This window comes from Rhinatrema bivittatum, chromosome 2 (genome assembly GCF_901001135.1).
Source record: "Rhinatrema bivittatum chromosome 2, aRhiBiv1.1, whole genome shotgun sequence".
Taxonomy (NCBI): domain Eukaryota; kingdom Metazoa; phylum Chordata; class Amphibia; order Gymnophiona; family Rhinatrematidae; genus Rhinatrema; species Rhinatrema bivittatum.
In genome coordinates, this window is record NC_042616.1 from 606,302,566 (window position 1) to 606,325,843 (window position 23,278).

The window sequence follows — 23,278 nt, forward strand, 5'->3', positions numbered from 1 at the left end:
AGCACAGCTGGAAAACAGCACATCTGTGCCCCCTCTCCCCCCCCCCCCCCCAGATATTTGCCACTCTAGGCACAGGCGTAGTGTGCCTGTTGGCAAATCCAAGCCTGAATGATGATGAAAGAGCTAGTTGTCGTAGTCTGTGCACTTAACCCTGAAGGAATGAGGCGGTTGACTAAATTATAACTGAGAATTGCATGGGTAGAATGTTTTACAGTTAAAATTTTGTTAATTCTTTCACTTCTTCAGGGTTAAATAGATAGGCTAGCCTATCAGTTATATAACAGAAGAAAAGTTTGATAACCTGTGCTTACAGGAATTTATGGGTAAATCAAGATCAGTCCTAACATTAAGCTACAGTATCTTATCAGAGGTTCATTACTGACAATCAGTGAGAAAAAGGGACACTTACTTTCAGCAGTTTCCTCCACTGTAAATTCAAGGGAAAATAAAATTTACATACAAATTGTGCAGATGGTATCTGGCAATCACTACCTGCACCTCTTAAATTTGATGGACTGCTAGTGCTTGTGTTTTGGAGGAGCAAGCCTTGGAGAAGCAACAAATATGATGTCACCTCTTTCATTTCAAGGAGCAGGTAGAGATGCCAGTCTTATAATAATTCAGTTTCTTTAATGGGAAGAAAATCTCTGGAACCTCTCTTGCACTCTTCTCTGTCTCCGGGGCTTCTTGCTAGTCATACAGAAGACAAGACCTCACTAGTTGGATCTTTTTCCTTCTCATCGGTGTTGATGACACGAACTATTCCAGGCCTTAGGAGCAGGTTGTCATTCTCTACCTGGCTCTTCTTGTCAACCACCTCAGTATACTTCCCTTTTGATTGCTGGGTAGTCTTAAGGAAGACGTCTTTAAAGCAGGCCTTCCGCTCCATATCTGGACAATAGACATAGTTATAGAGGGCACCTGCCAGGACCGCTCCTAAGAGAGGCCCCAGCCAGTATACCTAATAAAAGGAAACAAGCGGGATAAAAGTTGCGAACAAGTTCTTCTGAAAGAAAATCTTCTCTATGCAAATGTAAGTAAGGTGAGAAAGGATAACAAAATCAAATTGTCCGAAATTTAAAAATGCAAAATTGAGGCATTTTTGGCAGTGAATAGAAACAGAAAAGACGTCGGCAGGTAAGATCACTTGGTCCACCCCATCTGCCCATTTATGAATACTATGCTGTTATAGGTCTTTCCTTGATCTGTAGTTTTCTCCTGTCATCTGTTACTAAAGTACTTTTAGGGTCATTTTCAAAAACCTATGAGCAGGAAATATAAGTGTGTAAAAGGGAGGGGACGTCGTTTTGAAACAACACGACTAATACAACAAAACAGTCTGTTTTGCTACGTGCTATTTCTAAAGAAAACTCTCAATTAAATTTGGTGGTTATTTTGTTTAATTTAAAAAAAAGGTAGATCTCTTACTGCCATCAAAATTTAAAAACCGACTTGGAACTTCCCCTATATCGCCCCCCCCCCCCCCCCGTCCCAAGTCTGGTGCTAGTTTGTTGTATGGCCATACGCTGTACATCCATGCAACGAAATGGCACCGGCCTCAGACCCAACCTGCACCATTTTTAAATCAGGACCCAATGGGGCAGGGATGCATGGAGATGGCTCCTACCTTATTTACACTTTGGAGACCCAGAAGAAGGGGTAATAGACGATGGGGAGCATAGGGAGAAGCCTAGGGTGGTTTCCATTTTTAAATTTCAGTGGTGCTGAGTATTGTTTCAGTGTGGGGAGAGGGACCCAGCCCCTTAGTTTTCTTTTGGTTTTCAGATATTTTTGGTTTCATTATTTTTATTTTATTTATTTTAAATGAAATACATGTGAAAGAAAAATTCCCACACATCTCCCCTGCAATCATGGGACCTGAATCTGACCCATAGGTTTCATTCTCAAGCAAGGACCATGATATCCTCCCCTACTTCCCTGGGACACAGGGAGCACTTCCATCACAGATTCCCCAATCCTAGCAAATTTAGGCAGCTGAAGACCCGACTTGAAGATTGTTCCAGGGATCCTCCAAACTGGGCCAGCCTAACAAATCATTTTATAAAAGCAGAGTGGAATTTATGTGGGTAAATTTCAGTCACTCTTTCTCTTCTTCATAGGGGGAGATGGTGGAATTTTAGGGGTGTGATAGGATTAGCAGTAGAGAGGCAAGGCTTAATATTTTATACTTTGGGGGGTACAAGATGGGAAGCCTTTTGACAAGGGGCTTTCGTATGTGTGTGTGTGTGTGTGTCTGTGTGAGTGTGTGAGTGTGAGCGTGTGTGTGTGTGTGTGTGAGTGTGTGTGAGTGTGTGTGAGTGTGAGTGAGTGTGAGTGTGTGTGTATGTGAGTGTGAGTGAGTGTATGTATGTATTTGGGGGGAGAGGTTCAGTGTCTCAGGACGAAGGATCAAATATGATCCTTGATGGCCCTTTAGGTATTCATGGCTGGGGGTTCCAAGAGCCTCAGCTGGCATGTTAGCCTGCCGATAGGGATGTGCTTTCATATAAAAGAAAGCAGAAAATAGAGTGCGTACTCCGAAATAGTGCCAGTCTCAGGACTCACCAATGGCATTTAGAAGCATGGAACCAGATTGATAGGAATGACTGGGGATCACTTCTGTCCTGGGAGACTACCTTAACGTGCTTGGGGGAGGGGAATCCTGGAGAGAAAGCCTGTGGAGGGCAGGGGGGGCTTTATATTTCTTTATTTCAGGTATATTAAGTCAGTGTGTGCTTCAAGCAAATGGCATGTATGAAAATGAAACAAAACAAAATGAATGATAACCCCCCCCACCCACCAATGAAATGAAACAGAAATGACCCCCCCCCATACAACTCTTCCTGCTAATGCCCTTGGTGAAGCTTCGTGTGGATTGTGATGTTTATTGCAATCCGTATTAAACCTTTTTTACTTATTAATGAGCTGCTTTGCATTCATGGGGAATGAGTGTTCTATATTCTCTGTCAATTAATGACGGGGCAAAAAGAGGTGACATAGGATTCTTATTCAGATCTGTGAGGAGTGGGTAAGTTTTGCTAGTAATTTTATGAGGAGTGGAGAAGCCTGTACTGCAGAAACCCAGTGTGGTGATGGCAGGATAATTTTAATATAAGAGTTGTTATGCTTTAAGTGTGCAATTTTTAGGGGTGTTTTAATTATTTTGAATATTGTTACATTTAATTTAGTTTTAAATTTATAGAATGCCATTCCAAGGGCTGAAACCTCATTCAAGGTGGATAATATAACTCAGCCTTTGTTAGGGGTGGCTATAAATAACTATATGATACATTACAATCAAATTACAATCAATGGTGCCGATAAAATACAGTGCGCTCAGCCGAGCATTTGGACGCAGGGTGTATAGGCACTAACTAATCCCCTTATACAAATGCATGTGAATGAGGCTATTGGCTACGTCGGACCCTTTCCGATTCTCCAACTAGGTACTCTTACATACAGTCTGAAACTTCCCCCAGCATTGAAGATTCATAATGCGTTCCATGTCTCACTATTGAAACCATTAATCCTTAGTGAGTTCTCAATCCAGTCACCTGAACCTACACCTATTGATGCAGAAGAAGACATCAAATACAAGGTAGATGCTATTCTTGATGTCAGAAAATGAGGCAGAGTATGGGAATACCTCCTGTCATGGGAGGGTTATGGACCTGAAAATAACTCTTCGGAACCTAAAGCAAATATCATGGATAAAGAGATGCTTCAACAATTCCACAGAATGCATCCTCGGAAACCAAGACCAGGTAGGAGGTCTGGAGGGGGCCCTTTGAAGGGGGGTACTGTTGCGTCCGTTGGTCTCAGATGGCTTCAACCCTTGGGCCTCACCTTTTTCTCTGCTCTCCCCACTAGCCTTGGGAAGATGGCTACTGCCGCGCCTGCAAGCCTATCTCTCCGGCATCTCTGGAACGGCTATGGCGTTGCCTCCCGCCATGTTTCTCCTAAGAGCTCCTAGGGTGCGCGCGTGCGTGCACTACCCACATCTTTATTCCAGCTACGGCACGAACCTCGGGGGTGTCCCCCTCGAGTGACGTCACAACATCTGGGTATTTAGCCTTCACTTGTTTGCTAGCTCGTTGAGTTAGCAAGGATTGGATTCGTCCGGTCTATGCTACTCTGCCGCTTCCTGCTGCCGCTGGAAGCTCTACCTTACCCTTCGGGGTATTCTCTAACCTGGGTACCCGCTCCTCGGGGGCCCTCTGCTTTCCTTTCAGGTGCCTTACTGGGATCAGGTACTCGCTCCTCGAGGGCCTGCTCTCCCTGCATCGGTGCCTGTTACCATCTACTTCAGCCTGGTGGAATCGCCAACCAGCTTAGAGAAGAGACGGCTGAGGGGGGATATGATAGAGGTCTTTAAGATCATGAGAGGTCTTGAATGAGTAGATGTGACTCGGTTACTTTCACTTTCGAATAATAGAAGGACCAGGGGGCATTCCATGAAGTTAGCAAGTAGCACATTTAAGACTAATCGGAGAAAATTCTTTTTCACTCAACGCACAATAAAGCTCTGGAATTTGTTGCCAGAGGATGTGGTTAGTGCAGTTAGTGTAGCTGGGTTCAAAAAAGGTTTGGATAAGTTCTTGGAGGAGAAGTCCAATAATGGCTATTAATCAGTTTTACTTAGGGAATAGCCACTGCTATTAATAGCATCAGTAGCATGGGATCTTCTTAGTGTTTGGGTAATTGCCAGGTTCTTGTGGCTTGGTTTTTGGCCTCTGTTGGAAACAGGATGCTGGGCTTGATGGACCCTTGGTCTGACCCAGTATGGCAATTTCTTATGTTCTTATGTTCTTATAGCATCTGAAAAAGTATGTTCATTTTATGCATCCTAAAGAGGGATCTTTAGAACTGCATTTCCATTTGATTTGATATGCATTTCCATTCGATTTGATATGCTTCATTTTTAAGACAAAGAGCATCATGTCCTTTTGCCCCTGAAGCAGCTCACACATGAGCGAAACTCGACCTGAGTCAGGCAGCTTGTAAAGATTTGTGATAATAAAGAATCCCTGGTGTTTTTACCGATCTTCTACTCTTTGGTCACTACTTGCAATATTGGATCAGTTTCTGGTTTGTTTCTTTAGGCTGATACAGGCAATGATGGTTCTTGGTGGAGGTCCGAGGGGATCCTGGGTATCTACTGGAAGCTGCAGGTGAGTGGAGAGAGGGTACACAGTGGATCAAATGTGTTGTGCTTGCAACAGGGAAGGAAAGAGGTTGATCAGACCTCGGGATGTTAGCCCCCACAGGCTTGTTTGCTAAAAATTGGAGGTATGAATGACATCAGATAAAGACTAAACTGGTCTATCTACTCTGCCCAGCAAACCATTTGTTAATGGTAGTAGCAACTGCAGCACCATACAGACTACCCAAACAGAAATGTAAACTTTAGGTGTAATAGAAAAGTTTCTCCATTTCTTCATTTCCATTCTCTAGACAGCAGTGATCCTCTGTGTTTTTCCCATGGCCTTTTAAATTCCATTACTGTTTTCTCTTCACCACCTCTTCCGGGAGCATATTCCATGCATCCATCACCCTTTCCATGAAGAAATATTTCCTGACATTGTCCCTGAGTATTCCCCCTTGGAGTTTCATATCATGAGTTTTACAGCTTACTTTCCATTGGAAAAGATTGAATTTTTGTTCATCATTAATTCCATTCAAGTATTTGAAGGTTTATGTTATATCTCCCCTTTCTCTGCTCTGTTCTAAGGTATACATATTAACTGCTCCTTCAGTCTTATCTCATATGGCTTTCCATACTAGGGATGTGAATCGTTTTTTGACGATTTAAAATATCGTCCGATATATTTTAAATCGTCAAAAATCGTTAGGGCCACGATACAATACCAATTCCCCCGATTTATCGTCAAAATATCGTAAATCGGGGGAAGGGGGAGGGCAGGAAAACCGGCACCCTAAAACCCCCTAAAACCCACCCCCGACCCTTTAAATTAAATCCCCCACCCTCCCGAACCCCCCCCCCAAATGCATTAAATTACCTGGGAGTCCTCGGTAGCGGCGGTCCGTGGCTAAATCGGGGGAAGGGGGAGAGCACGAAAACCGGCACACTAGATCGTGAGGTCTTCAGCCGGCGCCATTTTTCAAAATGGCTGCCGCAAAATGGCGGCAGCCATAGACGAAAATGATTCGATGCAAGAGGTCGTTCCGGACCCCCGCTGGACTTTTGGCAAGTCTTGTGGGGGTCAGGAGGCCCCCCCAAGCTGGCCAAAAGTTCCTGGGGGTCCAGCGGGGGTCAAGGAGTGATTTCCTGCCGCAAATCGTTTTCCGTACGGAAAATGGCGCCGGCCATACACGTATGGCCGGCGCCATTGTCCGTACAGAAAATGGCGCCAGCAGGAGATCGACTGCAGGAGGTCGTTCAGCGAGGTCCGGACCCTCGCGAGGTCCGGAACCCTCGCGAGATTTCCGGACCTCGCTGAACGACCTCCTGCAGTCGATCTCCTGCCGGCGCCATTTTCCGTACGGAAAACGATTCGCGGGAGGAAATCGCTCCTTGACCCCCGCTGGACCCCCAGGAACTTTTGGCCAGCTTGGGGGGGCCTCCTGACCCCCACAAGACTTGCCAAAAGTCCAGCGGGGGTCCGGAACGACCTCTTGCGTCGAATCGTTTTCGTCTATGGCCACCGCCATTTTGCGGTGGCCATTTTGAAAAATGGCGCCGGCTGAAGACCTCACGATCTAGTGTGCCGGTTTTCGTGCTCTCCCCCTTCCCCCGATTTAGCCATGGACCGCCGCTACGGAGGACTCCCAGGTAATTTAATGCATTGGGGGGGGGGTTCGGGAGGGTGGGGGATTTAATTTAAAGGGTCGGGGGTGGGTTTTAGGGGGTTTTAGTGTGCCGCTGGACCACCAGGTAATTTAAGGCATTTGGGGGGGGGATTTAATTTAAAGGGTCGGGGGTGGGTTTTAGTGTGCCGGCTCACGATTTTAACGATTATGACGATACTTTACACACACAAACGGCAACAATATGATTCCCTCCTCCTCCCAGCCGAAATCGATCGTTAAGACGATCGAGGACACGATTCACATCTCTATTCCATACAGACCCCACATCATTTTGGTTGCCTTTCTCTGAGCTTCCATCTGTCCTTATCTTTTTTTATTCCACTCTTTTAATTGATAAACATCTGAACAACAGCAATAATAAAAAGCAACACAAAAAAAATTGGATATTAGGATATAATGTTCAAATCCATGTTACCCATGACAATGGTATCGTATTGCTGCCTCTAAGTTTCGTGAAAGTCCTACAAAGTTTTCCAAAGCTCATGAAGTTGTCTGATGTAGTTTATCATAAATATCGGTTTCATTTCTATGTACCATTTGCTGAGTATCATCTGTAAAACTAGGGCTAAAAGAATATCTAACAGTTTATATTGGTTTGTAGAGAGTATATACTGAAAATCATAGGAGCACAAAGTGACCACCCTGTAAGCTATGGGCAAGCAAAGGGGAATATTTTGGTGATAAACTTCCAAATTTGGCCCCAGAAAGGCTGAATTTTAATACAATCATATCATCTCTGCTGTAGAGTTTTGTCCAAACTTTTGCAATGCTAACACAATCCAATGGGATGCAAACCTGCTCTGAATAATTTTACAGAGATCTACAAGAGGAAATACAAAGATTGAGTGAGACTCGCTGAAAGAGAGACCCTCATGGACTGTGACAAAAACTCCTTCCAGTTGCTTGTCCTTATCTTTTTTGAGATGAGGTCTCCAAAACTGAAAACAGCATTCCAGGTGAGGCCTTACCAAAGATCTGTACAGGGGCATTATTACCTCCTTTCTCCTGCTGGTTATGCCTTAATGTGTGTTATAACATTACAGTTCAATTTTCAAAGGAGTTACACATATAAATGTAACATACTATTGTAGCAATTTACAAAAGCCATTTACGTGCATAAAATGCACTTGCACAAGTAAATCCTATGGACCGTTCAATGGCATATATTGTAGCAATTTTCAAAAGCCCACTTACACAGGTAAAGTGCATTTATATGTATAAAACCCAGTTTTACTTGTGTAAATGCTTTTGAAAAGCAGGCCCTAAATGTGGATGTAGGGGTTGGGAGGGGGATCAGGTCATATGCCTCCATTATGTCTAAAAATAATAAATCCAGATGGTGCCAGACACTATGATAGATACTAAATTATGAAAAAGTCTAGCTAGAAAATGAAAGTATGTATTTTGAACTAGAATACATACTTTCATTTTCTAGCTAGACTTTTTCATAATTTAGTATCCATTATTTCTAAGTCATTTTGGGGGTGTGGGGCTGGGGAATCAGGCCTTAAATCCCCGAGGTTTGGGAGTATTTTTCTCTCTTTTTGCTGCCACTTAACTGGATATTTTATAAAGATATCTGGTTAAGTGACAAGTTATCTGGTTACATGCAACCGGATAACTTTAAAACCTAACTGGTTATATTCAAACACAGCTAATTAGATTTTAAAGTTAGCCATCCTCATGTAGCCAGATAACTTTAGGCTTTATTTATAGTGGGTCATTTATCCTGCTGAATATCCAGGATAAGTAATCTGGCTAACCTTAGCCAGATAAATTATCTGCTTGCCACTTTACCAGGCCCGGTACCATCGGGTGTGTAAACCGTGCATACACGAGGGGTGATGTCGGGAGCAGGGAGAGACCCGCATGGCCAGTGGTGGAGCCAATCCCACCGGCGGTAGAAGCAGAAGGTGACCCGCATGGCTGTCTGTGGTCCCTATCCCAGGCAGCAGAATAAGTAGGAAGCCCGCATGCCACATCACAGCCTGCCAGAGGAAGCATGTCCTGCAACTTCTCATGTGCTAGTCCCACGGTGTTCATCATTCGCGGTGCTATGACTTCCTCTGTGTTCATCTCGTGATGTATGAGATGAGCATAGAGGAAGTGCTAGCCCCACGAGTGTTGAATTCCGCAGTTCCAGCATGCAGGAGGAGTCGCAGAATGGCTGCATTTCCCAATGAAAGTGAAACATCTCCATGCAGCAGCAGCAGCAGCAGCAGTATCAGAGGAAGAATAAGAGGCCCTGCGGACCCTGCCTGCCTGGGGAAACGGCACAGGATGAGTTTTCTTGGGGGTTTGTTTAGTCCCATTTGTGAGACTGATGTTGTTCTGAATGATTCAGAAACAAGAAAATAGCAAAAAGTAAAACTGAAGATGGGAAAGTAGAAAAACACTTTTTATTTTATGATCATTTGCAGGAAAGATTGCAAGTAAAAGTCAAATGGATGCATATATATGTGTATGTGGGAACGGGAGCCTGACTGGGATGGGAGGGATGGGTGTGAATGGGTATGTGGGATGGATGCATTGGTGTATTTGTGTGCATGCATGTGCATGCATAATTAGGAGCCTTCCTGGGATGGGTGGAGTATGTGTGCGAATGGGAACCTGCCTGGTATGGGTGTGTGTGTGTGAATGAAAGTCTGCCTGGGATGGATGGGTGGATGTGAATGGGAACCTGCCTGGTATGGGTGTGTGTGTGTGAATGAAAGTCTGCCTGGGATGGATGGGTGGATGTGAATGGGAACCTGCCTGGGATGGGTGGGTGTGTGTGAATGAAAGTCTGCCTGGGATGGATGGGTGGATGTGAATGGGAACCTGCCTGGGATGGGTGGGTGTGTGTGAATGAAAGTCTGCCTGGGTAGATGGGTGGATGTAAATGGGAGACTGCCTGGGATGGGTGCGTGTGTATGTGTGTGCCTTCCTGGGATGGGTGAGGCCTTCCTGGGATGGGTGGGGCACGTGTATGAGAATGGGAAACTGCCTGAGATGAGTAAGTGTGTGTGAATGGGAATCTGTTTGAGATTTGGGAGAATGTGAATAGGAATCTGCCTGGTATTTGAGTGGGTGAGATTGTGTGAATGGGAGCCTACTTGGGGGTGTGGGTGTGAATGGGAGCTTGCCTAGGTTGCATGTATGTATGTGAGAGAGAATGGAGCTGCAGGTGGATCCCATCCTGCCAGCAGGTGAATTGAAGAGGAGGGCCCAGGGCTGCTGGCATATCCCAATCAAAGAAGAGCCCGAGATACCTGATAGTGTGTGAGAGAAAGAAGCACATAGAAACATAGAAACATAGAAATGACGGCATTAAAAGACCAATCAGCCCTTCCAGTCTGCCCAGCAAGCTTCAACTCTTATTTTCCCATACTTATCTGTTTCATCAACCACCAACTTCGACTCTTATTTTCCCATACTTCGACTCTTATTTTAATGTGTCTGAACTTGTGTGTATATACAGTATATAAAAAAGAGAGAAGAAAGTTTGTGCACCCCACTCCTACTAATCCACGACAATCTGAGTATGACTAGAAATCAAAAGTTTCCAGGTATGGAGAGCAAGAATTTTTAAAAATCCTTCTTAGTTTTATTTTTTGGGTGTTATTTGATGTGTCTATTGTTTGGAAATATTTTATTGGTGTTTGGGACATTTAAAAATGTATATGAGTTTTTAATTATTCTATTATTTGTCATCTGTTTTTGAAATATTATTAGTATGTTTTTACTATTATGATTATGTATTTATTATATTTCTTGATTTTGTTTGATGTTTGAGGAGTGGTGATGGTTTTGTTTTTTTATTGTTGCTCTGCATAGCAGGGATGTGCTATTGTTCAGGACAAATTAGGCAATTTCAATGAAATTGCCTAATTTGTCCTGGTTCGGGGACCTCGAAACCCGAACAAATCTTTCCTGAAATTTTGGGAAAAATTTGGTTTTGGGTTAGTGCGCACTAGCATTGGGGAGTTAGCGCGCACTAACCCGAAATTTGAGGTTCGGGCCTTTGTAATTCGGGGGGACCCGAATTTCGGGTTAGTGCACGCTAACTCCCCGTTAGCAGGCACTAACATTTTAATGTTAGTGCACACTAACCCGAAACCAAATCTTTCCCAAAATTTCGGGAAAAATTTGTTTTGGTTTCAGGGTCCCCAAACCAGGACGAATTAGGAAATTTCATTGAAATTTCCTAATTTGTCCTGAACAATAGCACATCCCTATTATGCAGTGCAACAATAAAGAAACAGAACCATCACCGAAAACGAAGCCCGGGCTTTGCATATCCCTACTGCATAGAGTCTGGCTTCTTGTGGTTTCCAGTTCAGGTTTTGTCACGTTTATATTTCTATTTTATGGTTTCTCTATTCTGTATTTGGTGAGGGTCTCTTTATGTTCTGCATGTGTGACTGAGGTAAGATATTCTCCTAATAGGAAGTGTATTAGTGTTTTAGGGTTTTTGGAGAGTCAAGCCCACACACAACAGACCTAATACCAGGTGGGTTCCAAGTATTTTTTTTTTGCAGGGATTTCTTGTTGGCATCACAGCAGTGTATGTAAATATAATGTAAGTGATATTTTTATCTTAGTATACTGGACTATGTTACTTTTCATGTAAAATGTTGTTATAAATGCGTAACTCTAGCTATCTGTGTGGAGTGGGCTAGGAGTAGCTGGGAGAAGGGTGTACATTGTGCAAGGCTGTAAGGTTTGCCTAGGGCATCTAATACTCTTGCACTGGCCATGGATTCTGGGGTAGGGGGTGAAGATCTGGAGATTGGGGAAGGCGTCAGTTTTAGAGTTTGTATCTCTGGAGGGAGCTGGGCTTTTTTTTTTTTAGTGGGCCCGAGACAGAGACTGAATGAACTGGGGTGGGGGGTGGCAGCGCAGTAATTGTTTACACAGGGCAGCAAAAAAGCTAGCACTAGCCTTGCCTTTACTAAATGTTATGTCCTAAAATTTTCGTGCGGATTTTTTCATTAATGTGGTAACATTTTACTTTACTTGCAATATAAAAAGCAAATGAGATGCATAGTACACAATAGTTTAAGTTATGCGCTAAATTGGAAGTAAAGTATAAAAGTGTGCACAAATGTAAATAAAGATTTTATTTCTATTTTATCTTCAATTGTTGGAGATAAAAGTTAATTTAGCTCCAACACTTTCATACCTCTTAACCATTGAATTAGAAACATTTAGAAGTTGCCTGATCTAGAGAGCCCAAGCCTGGGGTCACCACATTCAGGAAGGCCAAGTCGGGGTGCCTGTACCAGAGTTCCAGAGCACAAAGTCTCACAACCCCTCCAGTCTAACCTTCCTGTCCACTTAATCCCTGCTCTCTAATGCACTCCATTCAGCCCACCCACCCATTTAGTCTCCCAACCCCTAATCCACCGACTATTCAGACTACTCACCTACTGGACCCCAAACTCATCACCATACCCTATTAATCACCTATCTTATTTGGGGGGGGGGGGGGTCGTTGGGGGTGCATTAATGGGTTTGGGGCCTGCTGGTATAGTAATGAGTTTGGGGATTAGTAATGTAATTTAATGGGTTAGTGGAATGTGGAAGGAGCGTTTGGGGATTTGGGGGATCAGGGAGTAAATTAATGAGTTGAAGAGTTAGTGGGATATGTTAATGAGTTAGGGAGTTAGTGGGATTTGTTACTGGGTTTGTGAGTTTGTGGCATATGTTAGTGGATTGATAGGTCAATGGGGTATAATATTGGGTTTGGGCATGTAAGTAGGTTAGAGAGTTAATGGCGGTTTGTCACTGAGTTGAGAGGATCAGTGGGAATGTTAATGGGGTTTATTATTGAGTTGAGGGGATTAGTGGGAATGTTGATGGGTGGGGTGTGCCAGTAGGTTGAGGTCCTTAATGGAGTGTATCAGTGGGTTTGGCTCTCCATCCTAAAATGCACTCCATTGAGCCTCCTAACATATTAATGCACTCCACTGACCCTCTAAACCCAGTAACATACCCCACTGATGCTCTAAACATCTAAACTGACCCCCTAAAACATTAATATAATCTGATAACCACACTAAAACAGTAACATATCTCATTAGCCCCATAAACCTAGTAACATACCCCTCTAAATGGCTGCCCTTACAATGTAACATAATTAACTGATGCCAGAAACCAAGAAACATACCCCATTGATTCCCTAAACCTGGTAACACAACCCACTGAACCCCTAACACAGTATCAAGCTTAAATAACGTCAGAAATCCAGTCACATATCCTGTTAATCCCCAAAATCAGTTACATACCCCACTGACCCTCAAACTAGTAAGGTATCCTATAAACCATCCAAACTCAGTAGTGCATCCCATTGACACCCTAAACTTAGTGACCTACTGACCAACTGACACCCCAAATCCAAAAATGTATCCCATAGATCCCCCCAATACACCACACTGAACTCCAAATCCATTAATGTACACCAATGACCCACCAACATATCCCACTGAATCTCCAAATCTAGTAATATACCCCATTAACTTCCTAAGCCTAGTAATTGATCTTATTGATCCTTCAAACTCAGTAGCATACCCATTGACTCTCCAAACCATTGAATATACCAATTGAACCCCTAAACCTTGGAAAGCACCCCACTGATCCCCTATCACATTAACATAGCCTAGTGACACCTCAAACCAGTAATATACCCGAATGATCCCCTAAACCTAGTAATATACTCCAAGGACCCTTCTAACATAGCAGGATAGCCCACTGTCACTCCAAATCCAGTAATATACCCCACTGACTTTGAAAACTAAGTAACACACCCCACTAACCACCAACCCAGTAACATACCCCATTAACCCACTAAACCTAGTAATGCACCCCACTAATCCCCTAATGCAGTAACTTAGCCCACTAACATTCCAAACCCAACAACATACCCCATTAACCCATCCTACCTCCTCTCATCTCCAGAAGGGGGGCATACTGCTGAGGGCAATGAGTCTAGCCTACTTTACTTATTAATTTATTCACTGCACTTTCAAAGACGGGACTAATACCCTTCAGAATCAGATTAGGAGGATTGGTCCCCCAGTTCTGAAAAGGGATTGGTCCCTTATTTGACAGTGTAGTAATATAATCACTGCATTGTCAAAGAAAGGACCAATTCTCATTCAGAATTTTCTGATTGGTACCTTCTTTGAAAGTTCAGTGACCCGCAGTAAGTTGTAAAAATGTATTCCTGGAGCTGGGAGAAAGTAGGCATACCTCTTCCTGCCTCTCAGGAGGGGGAGAGGGGGGATTGGTTGTTTAGGTGGGTGGGAAGCAGGATGATGTTAATTTCCATTTACTTCTCATTAAAACTGATGGGAGTTAAAACTTCAACTCCTGAAATGAAGTGAAGTTTCAGCATGAAAAGGTAAATAAAAAAGTGTGCTAATTTTTGCTGCATTGGAAGTAATTCCATATGCAGTTCATCAGCATGTATTAGCATGCAAAGTGCACTAAACTTAGCCTACGATTTTACTTTTCATGGCACAAATCTTTTGTGCCCTAAAACCCTTTCCTGTATCAGAAGTAATTTTTGCATGTAGAAAATATGCACTAGAACACAGCAAAATCTAAAAACCTTCAAAAAAGAACTAAAAACCTGGATGTTCACCAAAGCATACCAAAACACCCAATGACTCTCAGACATTATTTTCCCTTCTATCGGCACTATGCAAACCATGTGGAACCAACACAAGAATGTAATAGAACACATAATTGAACCTGTATTGTATGACAAACGAACTACGTCTACAAAGCCTACAATATCTATGTTAACAATCTATAAAGTCTACAATATCTATGCTAACAATCACATTAATCTTTCGGACACCCTGTTAAACATTGAAACTTTGTAAACCGTTGTGATGGCGAAACCAAACGATGGTATATAAAAGTCGATAAATAAATAAATGATACCATCAATATTAATACTGTACTACCACAGTTTATTGTATTGGCCACAAAGTAAGAAACCTAAAGGCTTTGAAAACTGATCCCCAATGCATTAGGTTAATCCAATAAAAAGGTATCACTTACATTGTGTTTGCTGATCTTTATTTATGCGTATTAATTATGAGAAAGCTAAATGAGGGTTCTATGTATTTGAAAAACATTTGCTAATTAAGGGGGTTATTTTCCAAGCTGTGTTATGGACTTTTTGCATGTGAAAAGTACCATAACGCATGGTACAATGCTAATTTAGAGTGAAGTTTGGGGCAGGATTTCTGGCCAAGTATGCTGGCTTCGTAAGTTGCGAAGCCATATTCCACAGTTTTAACGCAGCCAATAACTACACCTCTTTCATTTGCATTAAGCTGTATGATATGGCTTTATCACACTTTGTGATGTTTTTGCTCATAGCATTGTTAGTCTTTTAAGCTACCTACCACCACAGGGGGGAGAGAGAGTGAGAGAGAGCAAGAGCAAGCCTAGCCCCAATGCTCTTATACTAGGTAGGCATTTATACCTCTATATGAGGCCCACATTGTTACTCGAGGTGAGGTTTAGGTAAGAGTGTAGGGGTTAGGGGCCACTTTGACATTCAGAGTGAGACATATGAACAGAACAGTGCTTTCTTGTGAAGATTTGATGACCTTCGGAGTGAGGAAACTCACCCAAAGATGAGATTTGTGCAATGTTCTCTCAACCTAGCTTGATGGACTCTCTACCTGGGTAACATCAAGCTAGGTTGACAGAACATTGCACAAATCTCATCCTTGGGTGAATTTCCTCATTCTGAAGGTCATCAAATCTTCACAAGAGAGCACTGTTCTGTTCGTATGTCTCACTCTGAATGTCAAAGTGGCCCCTAACCCCTACACTCCTACCTAAACCTCACATCAAATAACGATGTGGGCCTCATATAGAGGTATAAATACCTACCTAGTATAAGGGCATTATAGCTAGTTTCTCTCCCCCCCCCTCTCTCTCTCTCTTTCTCTCTTCCCCCCCCCCCCAGTGGTTATATATAGGAATTACAGCAGTTGTGGCACTTACCACAAAGTGTGAACAAGTTAACACACTCTGCAGTAATACCTATGTGAAGCACTATCATAGCACACTTTGTGATAAATAAGTTATTACCATAAAACACACCCCATCTTCCTATCCATACAATAGTTTGATGAATCTAGGCCTAAGGCAGATAAAATGCACCAATGACTGCACTGGGTAAAGCAGTGATCACTTTCATTAGCACAATTTCTTCTGTTGTTGTATTGCAGATTGCACATTTCTGTGTAAAGAAATGATTTATAGACACAGGGGCCAATTTACTAAAGGGCACAATCATTTACCATGAAGCTAAAGGTTATTTTTTAGCATGTACACTGAATAGTGGCCCAATTATTAATTATTTAACATGGATGAAAATCTGTGCTAAATCAGACATGTGCACACACTAAAAGTTGGCATGCATGCATGTGCAAAATATTTAAATATAGTGATATGAGCTCATTGGCTATTTTCACTCTATTCAGTAAAGACTGCTAAATTTACTGAAGCCCTAGTAAATGTTGCACCTATTACAAACTGGTGATATCTATTCATGAATCATTCAAAAAATAGTCCAAAAGCATAAGAGTGAAAACATTAAATCAAAAGATAAGACACTCCGGCATAAAAATAAATATTTGTAACAAGGCCTAAAAATAATTTAATTGAGGACCATGATAACACCAGGGAAGGTACTGGGTAAAGTACTTTTCACCACGATACCGGTCATGTATAATCATTAATCCAAAAAGTCTCTTTTTTTGTATTTTAACAAAAATGCTCATTAAAAGTCCATATGGAAGTTGTGGAGATTAAGATATGCAAACAAACTTACTTGTGCTGAAAAGTCAAATTCAACTATACCAGTATATTCAAAAGGACAAATCCAACAATGGCCAACATGGCACCATGTTTCAATGATCTCTGTTTCAGGGGCATCAATTCATTAGAATACTGGCCCAAACATTCATGTGTGAATACATCCAAAACTTTCCAAAAAGTGAAGGATAGCTAACTTGTGCTTTCTGTAAAATATCATGAAGACATATGGAGGTATAAAAATGCAAGTGGAATTCAGAATTTTAAATTTTAAATTTTAAGTTTTTAGATGAGGACTTGCAAACTTAAAGATTGCTAATCATAACACAGTATGGAAAAGTATGATAAAAGAGTGTAGTAACAAACTTACTATCTTCAACTTGGCAGAACGAGCAGCAAAATCTTAGCAGCAAAGGAGATTCTCTTGCAAAGTCTTCTGTGAAAATGCTAGTGGTTAGTGCCATATTTAAAGATGGTGGTTGGGAAAACCCACCATTGACATCATCAGGGACTGCCCTTTGTAATAACGTATGCAAACAGGATTAGTGTAATGAACTCGCATAATTTGTTAAAGATGGCCACTGGGGCCTGCCCCCTTTTTCACATCACGGGAAAACACATCCTAAAAAAAAAATCTAAAATGGCCACTGGGGCACATCCCCTTCTGACATCATGGGAAAGACTAGTGTAATGAACTGGCTTGTTTTTTAAAAATGGCCACCAATCACACCCCCTTTTGACATGGGAAAACTCCTCCTGAAAAGGTTTTTAAAATGACCACCAGGACATGCCCCCTTCTGACATCATGAAAAAGACATTCCATGAAAAGGTATAGGATTCCTTCAAAATAGCCATTGGGGGATATACTGCTGATGTAATAAGGTCCGCCCCTTTGGATGACATCCATAAAGAGGCCGTCAGGATAAAAATACTGCTAGCAAAACCAGCGAAGATTTTTAAAAAAGACAGTCCATACAGTCTCATTATTTAAGCCATGTGGAGCTCGGTGTTTAATTGGAAAATCCAAGATTGTTTCTTTTGTGCCATATGGAGAATAATACAAATATGAATAAAGCAAACAGTGCTTTATTCATATATTTATTTCTATGCAGGAGTGTCTTATCTTTTGATATCTATTAATGTCCATGAAATGGGAGGGAGAGATGTAGAAAGGAGAGAAATAAGGAAAGGTAAAATGGAAAAAAACCCAGGAAATGCATTCAGAAGACAGACAAGAGGAAACATTTCAAACCCTATGTTAAAAACCTTCCATCTCAGACAAAGGTAGATAAATATTTTTTTGTTTTATGCAACATATATTTCTCATATAATTTCTCATTATTAAAAATTTCATGTGTGACAAATGTCTTGCTCTACAACTAAAATATGTTTTATATTTTATTTTGGCTGGTAACTAGAAAAACTTGCTGGCTACCAAATTAAAAAAAAATGTTCTAGCATGGTCTGATGATATGAAAGTAGTGACAAAGCAGAGGGAAAAGCTGATAGTATGCTCAGTTCCACAAGGAGAGGAATCATTAGTAGGAAGGGTGAAGTAATGTAATCTCTGTATAGATCTCTGGTAAGACCCCACTTAGAGTACTGTTTCCAGCTCTGGAGAACACATCTAAAAAAAATGCTTTAGCAAGATGAAGATCATTCCAAGATGGCCACCTAAATGGCTCATGGCCTGCACTATAAATTGCAAATAGACAGGCTTTTGGAGCTGAAGTTTAAAAGGGAGATAGGATAGAAATACTCAAATATCTCGCAATAAGACATTAGAACGCAACATTTTCTGTTGAATGGAAAAAAACTCAAAAAATATTTTGTCATCATATGAAGATATTGGGAGGAAGGTTGAAGAAGCATCTGAGATAACATTTTTTCACTGTGAGGGTGGTGGATATCTGGAACAAGTTTCCAGTGGAGGTGGTAGGAGTCAAAACAGTGCTAGCTTGGTACAAACACAAAGAAATCTTAACTGTAGAATAAGAGTGGAAAAGTGGATCAGCAGTGGATTTAGATCTATGGATTCTCAGTAGGCAGGTATTAATAAGCAGATTAAGTGGACCAAGTTGTTCTCATTGGTTAATATTGCCTTTTTTTTTTTTTTTACAGGTACTAAAGTATTTTCTTTCTTTCTTGATTGTGCCATAAACAAACACAAAGACACACACACACACACACACACACACACACACACAAAACAACTACAATAATAATACAAAGAACAAGTAGAAGGTCTGATATTCTAGATTGTCTTTGCTCAGTCCCCATGGATTTCCTAAGGCAGATGTACCCGTTTTGTCCTCTTCCTATGGTCCCACAAAGCAAACATTCACCAACTTTCAAAACACAAAAATCCTGATGCCACATCCCCCTCCCCAAATTTGGCATAGTTAGGTTTATCCAGTCCAAGGTAATAAGAGAGGATCAAAATATACACATACATATACACACTGTGACACAAACAGACATAAGAACATAAGAAATTGCCATACTGGGTCAGACCAATGGTCCATCAAGCCCAGCATCCTGTTCCAACAGAGACCAAACCAGGCCACAAGAACCTGGCAAGTACCCAAACACCAAGATCATCCCATGCTACACCCACTCTCCTGGATCCAGACTCTCCCTGCTTAGAAAGTCTGCTCTGATGTTGTTTTTCCTGTGATGTGGGTGGCTGAGATCATCTGTAGATGCATTTCTGCCCATTCCATAAGGAGATCTGTCTCCTGTGACATTTGCTGGCTTTTGATTCCACCCTGGCGGTAGATATAGGCTACCGTTTTTGTGTTGTCCGACATTACGCAGGCCGCTTGACCCTGGAGTACGTGGCTGAATTGTAGACGTGACAATCTGACTGCCTGGACTTCTGGGCAGTTGAATTTCTAGAGGCCTTCTTCCTTGGTCCAACACCCCTGGGCCATCAGTTCCTGACAGTGAACTCCCCAGCCCTGGAGGCTTGCATCTGTCATGAGGACCAGCCAGTTTGGAGGGAACAGGGGTACATCCCTGCTCAGATGAGCTTCCGCAGCCATCACTGGAGCTAAGAGCATACTTCCATTGGTAAGTGGAGGTGAATCGAATAATCTTGAGACAGTAATGTGACAGCAGGGAGTGTTGAAGTGGCTGCATGGGTGCCCTCGCCCACGGGACTAATTCCAGGGTTGCCGCCATCACATCGAGAACTTGAAGACAGATCCACACCATCGGGCGTATCATGCTCATCAACAGACCCACTTGGGACATCACAGAACATAGAAACAATGGCAGCCTCTCAGTTCTATTGAGCAGAAGCTAAAAATCATGTTAACCAAATGATAAGTGTAATATCTTATCATAATAAAGTTTGTATAATGAAAATAATTACCCAGTGATTTTCCCATTTCATCATGATAACAGCAGGCCCAAGGGATCGTGCGGGATTCATGCTAGCACCTGTATAGTTGATCTGTTAGGAAAATAGAAGAACCAAAGAGAGACATTATGGGCCTAATTTTCTAACAGCCCATATAAAAGAGCAGGCAAATATGAACATAAATTACACCAATTTTCAAACCAAATTAAAGTGCATGTGTTTGCTTTGAAAATTATCTCACCAAAACCACCTACACACAATTACAGCTTCTGATTTGTATGCAGAAAACTTTCTGGAAAATTTTCATGCATATTGTTGAAATGTAAATATATGCATGAAGGTGCAAACCCCTCCCTACAGGAACGCCTCTTCTTAATCAAGGTAAACTTGACCAGGATACAGGATATACCTGCATAAGCTTAGCCGCATATCAAGAGGAGAAATTTTATAACAGGCCATTTCTGCAGGTAAAGGCTGTTTTACTCATGCAAATGCCTTTGAAAATTACTCTCCCTAGCATGCAGTTTTTAAGTAGGGCAGCTAACTAGCCATGTCTGCATGTGCTTTTCAGCCTACACAGATCCACTCAGTTTTCAAACATGAGGTGCCTGCATGCTTTGTGCTGGACTGTCTGCTAGTTGTGTGGCTAGAAGTATGTGCAAACACTTTCACAATATTAAATGGTGCCGTCAAGCATGGGTGTTAATGGCAGGCCTATTGTGCGCTTTCATTTTTGAAACTGAAATGTGTGTGTGCAGTTTCCAACCACACCTCAAAAATACCTCTTTTGTAGGTGGCCAAAAGTACCCGAATACTTTTCGGCAAATACAAATCCACTTAGCTGGATATGACTGACTTAGGCCTGGATTTTCTAAAATCGCAGGCCTTAGTGAATTGCGCGGTACTGGGGGCGGTGGGGCGAAGCGGGGGGGGGGGGGGGGGGCGGGCCTGCGAAAGTCGGCAGCAATTGCACCACCGCGGTGCTATCGCTGCCGGCTTTCGCAAGCCAGTAGCACCATTGTGAAAGGTGGCATGTTACTGGCGGCGATAAGGGGCTTTACCTTTTCGCCGTCAGCGATGTCTTCACCACATCCGCCCCGGTGCCGCCCCGACTCCTCTCCTTCCGGTGCCGACTCTGCCCCGATCTAGCTATCGAGTGCAAAAGCTATAGGAAATGACCCCCTTAGGTGGGTTAACTCTTTTTATCCACATAAAAGGCCCCTAAGTCTAAAAATTTACCTTTATGAATATAATGACATTTATAGCTTTTGTATCCTTTAACCCATTTTCCTCTTTCCCCAGGAATTAAATTGTTGGTTATTCTTATATATATATACAATTACAGAGATCTTATCACAGGGTTAATAAAATTATTAAAGATGTGCAGCCTCAAAAATTTTATTTAGCTTTTTATTTTCATGGTAGGTTTTCCCCCCAGGTTTCATTTCATTGAATGTTTATTTTGTTTCTGTTTCTTTGCAGAAATGAAATAAATATTAAAAAACAAACAAAAAATGAAATGAGGGTTCCCCAGACTTCCATGTACTCACTCACCCTCCCCCAAAAATTCCTGGACCATAACCTTAATTTTTTGGTCCTCAAAAACTTTTGCAATACATTTACCACTTACCATCCGTCCTCCACCAAGTCACCACTACATCCTGTTTAAAATGGTATTTGAATCTATAATATCTATAATAGTATTTGTAGCAATCTATAGCCTATGAAATATAATATATACTGATTGAACTGTAAAGCCCTAATCTGCTAGAAAAGTGTGACATAAAATAACAATGATGATGATGCTACAATTTTCATGTTTCTGTATTGAAATAGATAAAGATATTACTTACAGCAAACAAATGTCCAATAGCAACAGACAATCCAATTGCTAAAGCTACTGACCCAGTGACATCATTCCTTTTTGAGTCACAACTGGCAAAAATAGTAAAAATCAACTGAAATGTAATTATCAGTTCAATTAGTAGGCCATGACCAGCTGAAAGCTTGTTATTTATCTGGAAAGAGAAAAAAAACATAGCACTATAGCTGAGGGGGACAGATTGTTTTTCAAGACATTGCAAGATTATTTTCTGCTATGCAATAGCAGTTACTATTGGTAACAATAGCTAAACATTACACATGTTTATTAAACACCCTGAACAAATTTCAAGAACAAGTATCATAGGCCTTAAGCATGCAGTACTAGTTTCTAGGCCTTTCTGGCTAAGCACCAATTACAAAACATGGATAATTTGTCAATAAACCAGCATGGAAATTGTGTTCCTTGGCCACTGAGCACGTCCATCTTGTGATGCCAATTTACCTTCACTTTTAGTGGAATAGAAAGATGGGTTGACATCACAGGCTGCTCGTACTGCTGGGGACAAGGTGAAAACATCCATTATCCATGGCAAGTGATTGTCCTGCTGATTTACTGCTAAACTACTTTACTTAGTTTGTTTTTAACATCTCTAAAATGGTTATGGCCAGGCATGGATGAAGAAACCATGAAGATAAGATGCAAATTGTTTCCATTTCTTGCTGTCATGGCAGAAAAGTGCCAGCAACATAGCTATGTTAACCTTTATGTGGGGGAGTGAAAGAAAATGTCTGGGAAGCTGGGCAGAAGTGAAATATTTCTTATCCCTGTTAGATAAATCCAATGAAAGAAGAGGTTCAGATGGGACAGATCTAGATTATTTTTTTTTTTTGCCATGGTAAAGTGAGGATAGAAGATTGACTAATGCACAAATTTAAAGCTACAATAGGATGAGAGCAGAGCTGTGTTACCAATTTCTTATCAATAGGCCCTCATTAGGTCTGCTCCATAGAGAGCAACATTTTTGTTATAAAATAATCTAACAAGAGGCTAACAGGAGCCTCAGGAATCCCCATCTAGCACATCCCTGGTTGGAAGTTAACAATGGGAACTAAACAGAGTCTACTGCAGGAGTTCTCAATCTAGTCCTTAGGACACACATAGCCATTTGTTTTTTCAGGCGTTCCACAATGAATTTGCATGAAAATACATTTGCATGCATTTTCTTCATGTCATCATGATGACAGTGGGTCCAAGGGACCATGCAGGATTCATATTTAATGCCCACCTCAGGGAGGGGTCATGCTTCCCACTCCTGCAGCACATGGAACCACTCAAGCACGGTGGGAAAAATAAAAATCAACTTGGGTTCAGTGGAATGGGGGAAGGAAGGCAAGGCCGCAAAGTGGATTTCCACCATACAAACAAAACAA

The 23,278-nt window shown here is 41.8% G+C and overlaps 1 protein-coding gene across 2 annotated transcripts in view; it reads right to left on the bottom strand.

Moving 5' to 3' along the window:
* Positions 1 to 445: 445 nt before the first annotated feature.
* AQP4 (aquaporin 4) overlaps positions 446 to 23,278 on the bottom strand; it is a 31,824-nt gene continuing 8,991 nt past the window's right edge. Inside the window, exons 3-5 of one of the 2 annotated variants that reach the window (XM_029592690.1) lie at positions 21,877 to 22,041; positions 20,036 to 20,116; positions 446 to 961 (exon numbers count right to left, since the gene is read on the bottom strand). In XM_029592690.1, coding sequence (XP_029448550.1) covers positions 695 to 961; positions 20,036 to 20,116; positions 21,877 to 22,041 — 513 coding nt within the window. In that variant the 3' untranslated portion in view covers positions 446 to 694. The remainder of the gene's footprint in view (positions 962 to 20,035; positions 20,117 to 21,876; positions 22,042 to 23,278) is intronic. The other variant, XM_029592691.1, reaches the window with a different exon arrangement.